The sequence below is a fragment of the Melospiza melodia genome, unplaced genomic scaffold, assembly GCF_035770615.1.
Source record: "Melospiza melodia melodia isolate bMelMel2 unplaced genomic scaffold, bMelMel2.pri scaffold_32, whole genome shotgun sequence".
NCBI classification, from domain to species: Eukaryota; Metazoa; Chordata; class Aves; order Passeriformes; family Passerellidae; genus Melospiza; species Melospiza melodia.
In genome coordinates this window covers 4,497,959-4,506,682 of record NW_026948638.1, presented here as the reverse complement: position 1 = coordinate 4,506,682, position 8,724 = coordinate 4,497,959, and the positions used below count along the sequence as shown (strand labels likewise).

The window sequence follows — 8,724 nt, the reverse complement described above, 5'->3', positions numbered from 1 at the left end:
CCGCCGCCCACCATACCACAGGGGCTTCACTCGCTTGGCCTGCTTGATGGCAGCACATGTCTCACAGTCATGGATGACCTGAGAAATACTGTCCATGGTTAGAACCACCCCTTGGTCTCGTGCCCACTTATAGGTAGCATCTCCACCCTGATGACCTGAGGCATCATGGGCCCATCGAGCTAGGAAAAACTCTTTCTTATGTTGCCAATCTAAGTCTGTCTTTGACACCTCTATTTTTGCTACCTGATCTACCTGTTTGTTGTTTTGGTGTTCCTCATTAGCCCAGTTCTTGGGGACATGAGCATCTATGTGGTGGACCTTCACAGGCAGCCTCCCTATCCTGGAAGCACTGTCTTTCCACTCATCAGCAGCCCAGATTGGTTTTCCTCTATGCTGCCAGTTAGCCTCTTTCCAGCCACCTCTCCAGCCACCCCCACAGAGCATTGGCTACCATCCATGAATCAGTGTAGAGGTAGAGCTTTGGCCACTTCTCTCTTTCTACAATGTCCAGGGCCAGCTGAACAGCTTTGAGTTCAGCAAATTGACTTGATCCACCTTCTCCTTTGGTAGCTTGTGCAACCTGTTGTGTGGGGCTCCATATGGCTGCTTTCCACTTTCGGTTCATCCCTACGATTGGACAGGAACCATCAGTGAAAAGACCGTAGCGTGTTTCCTCTGGGAAAACTTGGTTATATGGAGGAGCTTCTTCAGTCCATGTTGCTGGTCTTGTTCTTCATCTGTGACACCAAAATTTTCACCTTCAGGCCAATTTGTAATTACCTCCAAAATCCCAGGGCCATTCAGTTTACCTATATGGGCAGTGTCTCTGTCCCTTTGGGAGCCTCTCAGGAACCCTCAGCCAGTCCCGAGTTGGCAGACACCGGGGGGAACCCCGACACGGCCGACAGCGGGGAGACACTCTCCCAAGCCCTGAGGGTATGGAGGGCACGTGGTCATCTTTGCAGCAGGAGAGACACCAGAGACATGGGTAAAAGATTAAGGCCCGATTCTTAGCAGGGGTTAATCCCAGGTTTTATTCTAGGAGTCCCAAAGGAGCCCCTACACCTCAGGCGGCTCCTGCTGAGAGCCCCGGGAGATTTGACAAGGTTAAGGGAGGTGGAAACCAAAAGTAGATAACATTTTACTAAACAATAAGTGACCCTAAGGGATGGGTACTGGGGGACAGACATTTAGGACAGCATTTGGGGCAAGGCTTGGGGGGCTCACCCCTGGCCTCTTGCTAATCACTCGACATCCTGGACCAAAGCTTCTAGATGGAGGGGATGGGATGCTGAGTGATTGACAGAGAGCCAGGCTGGGGATTTGGGGATGATCTCAGCAAGTGAAAGGGATTACACAGGTAAAGGAAGGGGGGTACCATCTGGGATGAACCATTTGGGAAAAAGTCAGGGATTCAAAAACAAAACTATTGCAAAGTATTATAAAGTATAAAAACACACGATGAGACACCACCCAGATCTGGTGTTTGCTGCACAAGTGCCCAGATCCGGAAATTTCCCAGGGCTGGCACAGCCCAAGTCCAGCAATTTGCTGGCACAGAAAGCCAGAATCTGGCAATTATGCCAATATTTATTATTGGCCAACCAGATTATGCCAATACAGGTGCCCAGACCTGGTGTTTGCTGCCACTGCCAGTGCTCAGATCTGGATATTTCCCTGTTCTGGCAGAGCCAAGTCCAGCGATTTTCTAGCAAAGAAAGCCAAAATCTGGCAATTCCCTGCTACCGTCATTGGCAATGCCAAGATCCGGTGTTTGCTGGCACCACCAGTGCCCAGATGCAGGAATTTCCTGGTGCCGGCACAGCCTGAGTCTAGTAATTTTCTGGCAAAGAAAGCCAAGACCTTGCAAATACCTGGTGCTGGCCCCACCCAGATCTGGTGTTTGCTGGCACTGCCAGTGCTCATATCCAGCAGTTTCCCAGTGGCAGCACGGCCCAAGTCCAGCAGTTTGCTGGCACAGAAAGACAAATCCTGGCAATTTTCTGGTGATAGCACCGGCACCACCCAGATCTGCGGTTAGCTGGCACCGCCAGTGCCCAGATCTGGCAATTTCCTGGTGCTGGCACAACCCAAATGCAGCAATTGTCTGGCAAAGAAAGCCAAAACCCGGCACTGCCCAGATCTGGCGTGTTGGGGTTGGTTTAAAAGAAGAGGGAGACCTCAGCTTAAGGCCGTGGGAAAACTCTCTTTAGCTGGGGTCAGCAGGAGCTCCCGCCCATAATCCTCTTGTTCAGTTATGCAATTGTTACTAGAAAGTTCTGAGTTCTCTTTGCTACCATTGGTTACTTTATACTGCAAAAACTGTAATATTCTTAATCCTTCCTTCCTCTTGGATCCTTCCCTCAGATCCCACCTTAACCCCTCCCCATAAATAAATGTATAAATATTCCTGCTAGACCCTGGACCCAGGCCTTTTTCTGCTTCTCTCTCTGTACTGTGTACGCCGTCCTGTTTGTTGTGTTTGCCTTCAGTAAAGTTCTGTTTCCAGACAATGAGATGAAAGCAGTCTCTGTCTGTAAAGTTGCCAGAGCTGGTTCTCAGGGAAACCACTGGTCAACAGTGCAGACAAGGACCAGAAGGTTTCACTGGTGTTTGCTGGCACTGCCAGTGCCCAGATCTGGAAATTTCCCTATTCTGACACAGCCCAAGTGCAGCAATTTGCTGGCACAGAAATCCAAAACCTTTCACCTTTCTGCTACTGGGTCTGGCACTGCCCACATCTTGTGTTTGCTGCACCAGAACCCAGATTTGGAAATTTCCCGATGCCAGCAGAGCCCAAATCCGGCAGATTTCTGTCACTGGCAACGACACCACCCAGATCAGGATTTTGCTGGCAGTGCCAGTGGCCAGATCTGAAAACTTCCTGGTGCTGGCACAGCCCAAGCCCAGTGATTTGCTTGCACAGAAAGCCAAAGTTTGGAAATCTTCAGGTTCTGGCTCCAGCGCCACCATGATCTGGTGTTTGCTGGGACCGCCAGTGCCCAGATTTGGAAATTTCCCGATGCCTTCACAGCCAAGGTCCAGCAATTTGATTTTAGCCACCTCAGGAAGAGAAGTTCCTCGGACTGTGACTTTCCTTTTTCTTGGAACTGTTTAAACCTGCTCTGGACTGAAAACCCAGACAAACACCTGCAGCTCACACCTGTGGCCCCCCGAGCTCTGGAATGCTGCATTCCAGAACCAGAGGGACTTAGAAGAGACTGAGTGAGCCAACTACAACCCACAAAAAGGACTTTCTGAATTGGCCAACTCTTCAGCACTGTCCAAGGTTTTATTTAATATTATTCATTTTTCATGCTTGTGAATACTTTACTCGTTAAAAAAAAATGGGTTTTTTTTTCACTTTTCTCCAGGGAAGTCTTTTCCTGAACTAGTAGGGGTAGGGGCCACTTCAACTTGCTTTCTAGACAGACCCCTTTAGGAGGTTTCCTCCCCAAATTTACCCTAAGCCAGCACAAACAGTCACAATGAAAATTTCACCAGTGGCGTAATTTCCTGGTGGCAAATCTTGTGACAGAAGCTTGACCTTGTTCTCCATGAGAGATTCTTGGGAAGAGCAGACAGGAGAAGACTCCTGGAAAACTGAAACAGCTTTCCAGATGTAAAATAAAAGAAACAATCCAAGGTGTTTTCCTCTATTTTTTTCTATGCTCCCCTTTTCTATGTTGCGTCCAGTAATTCCAGATGCACCTCGCCTCTAGGATCGATGACTTAGTGATTTTTAGACACTCTAAAATACCATGAGCCACACACAGTTTTCCTTCCCCTGTTTTTACGGGAAAGCAACACTGGAGGTGTAAGTGCAGTGCTGGGCTCAGGTAGGAATCCTACCCCAAGGGAAGGTGGCCCGACAGTGTTTGACCCTCAGCAAGGACAATGCACAGCAGAAAGCGAGGGGATCGCTGTGCCAGCGTGCAGGAGTCAGGGCTCTGCATCCGGGCTCAGCGCTGCAGAGTTCCCGTGTTTGGGCAGACGGAGGGGCTGTCCCCGGGGCGCGCGGGGCTCGAACGTGGGGCTCGTGGGGCGAGCGGGGAACGGACACGGGGACGAACGGCCCCGGTGCCTCAGTTGCAGCAGCGGCAGCAGCAGCAGCAGCAGCAGCAGCGGCGAGAGCAGCAAAACTGATAATTTAAAACACGCTTTCCCCTATTTTTCTTTCTCTTTCTCTTTGTCCTATTATTTCTCTTTCTCTCCCTTTCCCGCTGTCGGGCACCCTTCTCTCGGGGTCCCTTGCCCGGCGTCCCTTTCCTCTCCCCGCCTCCCTCTCCCCTGCAGGGCAGGGCCATGCCCCCGGCCCGCCCCCGGCCCCATGCCCGGCCCCGGCCGTCCCGCCGCGGTCTCGCCTCCGCCCGGCTCTGGCCGTGCTGGCGGTGGCGCTGCTGGGCGGGCATCAGTGCCTGGTGCGGGGGCGGCGTCGCCGCCCTTCGGCTCCGCCTGGCCCGAGCCCGGCCCCGGACCCGACGCAGGGTCCAGTCCCGACCCCGGCCCCGGCTTCTCCCGGGGCCCGCGGAGCACACCTGCGGCGCGGCCGCTCCCGCCGCTTCCGATGCGGCTTCCCCGGCCCGAGCTCCGCCGCTCGGAAGCGCGGCCTCCGTCCCCGAGCTGTCGGGGCCCGGGGCGGGTGGGGATGCCGGGCCCGGGGCGGGTGAGGGGCGCTCGGGGGCCGTTGCTGGCCCCGGGCCGAGCGCTGACAGCCGCATCCCGCCCGCAGGGAAGGCGCAGGAGGCCCTGCAGGAGCGCTACCGGCTGGGCTCGCTGCTGGGACGCGGCAGCTTCGGCAGCGTCTTCGCGGCCACGCGGCTCTCGGACGGCGCCCCGGTGAGCGGCGGGGCCGGCGGCGGCGCAGGCGGAGGGGGTGGAGGAGGAGGGAGGAGGAGGAGAAGGTCGGGGCGCGGCGGGACGGGCGGCGAGCTCACCCCGCTGCTCTCCCTCGCTCGCAGGTGCCATCAAACGCGTGCCGAGGGATCGCATCCGGCACTGGGGCGAGCTGGTGAGTGAGCGGAGCCAGCGGCAGCAGCCGGGCCGTGCCGGGCGGCGAGGAGCCGGGGCCCGGCACGGTGGGAGCCGCCGTGAGCCCTGCGGGGAGAGCGGGCGTGGGTTGAGGGGGGCATGCAGAGCATCCCGGGCTGGCTGAGGGCTCCCAGAGCCCTGGCACAGCCTCGGCCCCACTGACGGCGTCGTGCTCCTCCCGCAGCCCGACGGCACCAGCGCACCCCTGGAGATCGTGCTGCTGGCCAAGGTGTCCTGTGGCTGTGGCGGTGTCATTCAGCGCCTGGAGTGGCTTGAGCTCCCCGACAGCTTCCTGCTGGTGCTGGAGCGTCCGGAGCGGTGCCAGGAGCTCTCGGGTTTCCTGGCGGAGCGGGGGTTCCTGCCGGAGGAGGAGGCGCGGGGGCTGTTCCGCCAGGTGCTGGAGGCCGTGCGGCACTGCACCAGCTGCGGGGTCCTGCACCGGGACATCAAGCCCGAGAATGTCCTGCTCGACCTGGCCAGCGGGCAGCTGAAACTGATTGACTTTGGCTGTGGCACCTTCCTCCAAGACACAGCCTACACCCAGTTTGCAGGTGAGGCCTCGCAGGGGGTGCTCCTGGGCATCTCGTGGCCCAGCCTGGGTGCAGCACTGGGGCTTCCGCCTATTGCAGCCGGGATGGGATTGATGCTGGAGCCGAGTTGATTTGGGTGGGGTGTGAGGGCGGCCAGCTCCCAGCCCTGCTGACAGCCTTCAGCGCCCACTGTGCCCTGGGCTGGGGCTGGAGCTGGGGCAGCCAGCCTGACACAAACCCCCATGGGGGCAGCAGAGAGGGGGGTCTGACCCCATTCCCCAGATGGTTTGGTGTGCAGGCAAGGAAGGGCTGGACTGCTCCGCTCTCCTTGTTCGCCTTGGCTTATTAACATTTTTGGAGGCCGTGCAGGTGGGGAGGAGAGTGGGTTTTCTCCACTACTGGGTGGGTTTTTCCTTTGTGTGTCATGGTTGGGCTTTCCCAGGGATTGTGCTGCCCTCTTTCAGTCCAGTGGCTTCTTTTCCAGCCGCGAGTTTGTGCACAAGTCCCAAGTGCTGGCGAGAGGGCAGTGCTCACCCCATGTGCCTCTGGGGCAGCCCCCACATGCCCAGGGATGCTGGGGCTGGGCTCTGGGAGCAGCAGCATCCCCCTGCTGAGCTGTGTCTGTGTTCCACAGGAACCCTGTCCTACAGCACACCAGAGTGGATCCAGCACCAACGCTACCACGGCGAGGCAGCCACGATCTGGTCCCTGGGCCTCCTGCTGTGCCACCTGGTCATGGGGAAGCACCCGTTCAGGAGGGGCCAGGAGATCATCCGGGGGCGGATCTTGTTCCCACGACGGCTCTCTCGAGGTGGATCCTCATCTCTGGGCACGGGGGGAATACCAGTGCTGGGAGACAGCAGCGGGCTCATGGGCAAACCACTCTGGCAGCTGCTGAGCAGGCACATGTCCTGCTCTCCTGCTGTCCTCCAAACAGAGCATCCATGGGGAAGTTTAGGCCCAGCTCTGGTCACACCCAGCATGACCTGGGCATGGGAACAGGAGGGCAACTTCTCCAACTGACTGGTGATTTCTGGTTTCTCTCCCCAGAGTGCCAAGATGTTATTAAGAGGTGTTTGTCCATGCAACCCTCGGACAGGCCATCCTTAGAAGATCTTTTCTGTCATCCTTGGGTGAAGGGTGTTTCCCTGCCCTAGAAGACTGAAGAAATCCACGTGCACAGTTGGATCCAGGGACCTAGCAGGTACCAGCTCCACACATCTCTTGGCAATCAGTGGCAAAGCAAACCAGGCTGGTTTTGTCCTGCCTGTAGCTGTGAGCAGGGGTCAGCAGAAGGCAACATGCAGCGCTTGGGCTGGAGCTGAGCTGGAGACCCGGTGTGACAAGCACTGGTGGCCACCATCCCCCTGGTTTTGTTTGTATGGTTCATGGATGGCTGGGGCCCTAGGCAGAGCCCTGACAGCCTGGTCTGACCCCAGGGAAGGACAAGGAGCCCCTGGAGAAGCTGTTCCAAGTGGGGCTGGTGCTGGAGACACCAAGGACAACCTCAAAGATGATAATCTCTTCCTTGGCCTGGCCAGCTGAAGATGATGGACTTGGATTCTGGCACCTTCTTCAAAGCCAGGCTCCAGGTCCAATTTGCAGGTGAGTCTACAGGCATGGGGTTGCTCCCAGGTCTGGGCATGGCACAGCTGGGCACCAAAGGTTCCCCCTTTGCTGGGGCAGACGCAATGAATTCTTCAGTCAGCTGCCCAGCTGCTTTTTGGCTCTGGGCAGCTGCTGAGGGCTGGATGTGCCCTGGCTGGCTGCAGGCTGGGCACATGTGCTGCCCTCCTGCTCTGCTGCCAAAGGCAGCAGGGATGGGCAGCTCTGGGCACAGCTCTGGGCACGGCCAACATGTCCTGGGCACCGCAGGCCTTGGCACAAGGGCACAGGAGCCCTCAGCTGATGAGCACTTTCTGCTTTCTCCCCTTGCAGCCAGGCTCTGCAGGTGCTGAGGCTGCTCTGGGCTCTGCCAGGGCTCTGCTGGGCTCAGCCCTGTGCCCAGCTGGGCTGGCTCTGCCCTCACATTGCTCTGACAGCTTTGCATCAGACGAGCCCGTTGTGAGCACAGCGCCTGAGCTTTCTGCTTTGGCAGGTGAGTGAGACTCTGCTGCAGGCCCAGAGATTGCAGCTGGGGACACACATCCAACTGGCAAGGACCCAAACTCTCCACAGTCCTGGCTGAATGCCTGGATCTGTACAGGGTGTTTTGTCTGTCCCATTCTTCCTTCTTGATTGGCTGGGATTGTGCAACTGCACTTTCTTCCTCCTCTAGCAGTGCCACGAGTGGGCCAAAGCTGGCGAGTGGGCCGTGCTCCTGAGGCAGTGCAATCTGGAGCTGGTGGATGGAGAATTGCCCTTCTGCACTTCCACACCAGAGCAAAAAGCTGTCAGTGGGACTTTGTGACTCTAAGAAATCCCTGAAAGTTTCAATGGGAATGTTCCGCTCATTCCCAGGCTGAGAAGGAAGGTCGTCTTGTAAAGGATTTGGGCTTTGACAGAGTTTCCACTCCCAGTCCTGCTTGGAGCTGGAAGGGCACAAAGCAATTTCCTCTTGCCTCGACCACAATTTAAAATAACAATATTGGAAACAATCCTCAAAAACTTTTTAAAAAGACTGCTGAGGTCAGTAAGATGGATCCATGCCATCAGCACATTTACAAAGTAAATAACTGAGTTCTCTTTCAAAATATCAGTTGCCTCTTAATTCAAAGTTAGAGATGATTTTTCACTGCACACTTGGGGTTTTCTTTTATCTTTCACATTTTATATAGTTTTTGATTACTTTTTCCTTTTTTTTCCTTTCAATAGAAAACATGTCCTACAAAAAGAATGTCCTTTGCTCCTGGTTCGTGTGTGGAGCAGCTCCCTTCCTGCTGGCTGAGCTGCTCAGGCAGAGCCCGGCAGCTCCTGGCCCTGCAGGGCTGAGGCTTTTCCCCGTTGCTGGGCACAGACTGATGGAGCAGCACTGCTGAACTCGGGCACACAGAGGGACCAGCAGCAGCTGCCTTTGGCCACCTGAGGCTCCAAGGCCCAAATTCTGAGCAGCCAGGGCTGGAAGAGACTGGCAGGATCTGATCCCTGACTCTGGGCCAGGGCTGCACAAATGACACCACAGCAGCCGCAGCAGCAGCAGATGGAGCTGACTTTGAGCACAGCC

At 56.4% G+C, this 8,724-nt stretch overlaps 1 protein-coding gene across 1 annotated transcript; it reads left to right on the top strand.

The window, feature by feature from the left end:
* Positions 1 to 813: 813 nt before the first annotated feature.
* Positions 814 to 6,845, top strand: LOC134434104 (serine/threonine-protein kinase pim-1-like). Its single transcript, XM_063182799.1, has 6 exons — positions 814 to 936; positions 4,759 to 4,843; positions 4,962 to 5,011; positions 5,216 to 5,582; positions 6,196 to 6,372; positions 6,612 to 6,845. The coding sequence occupies exons 1-6, from the start codon at positions 814 to 816 to the stop codon at positions 6,716 to 6,718; spliced, it is 909 nt and encodes a 302-aa protein (XP_063038869.1). The 3' UTR covers positions 6,719 to 6,845.
* The last annotated feature ends 1,879 nt before the right edge of the window (positions 6,846 to 8,724 follow it).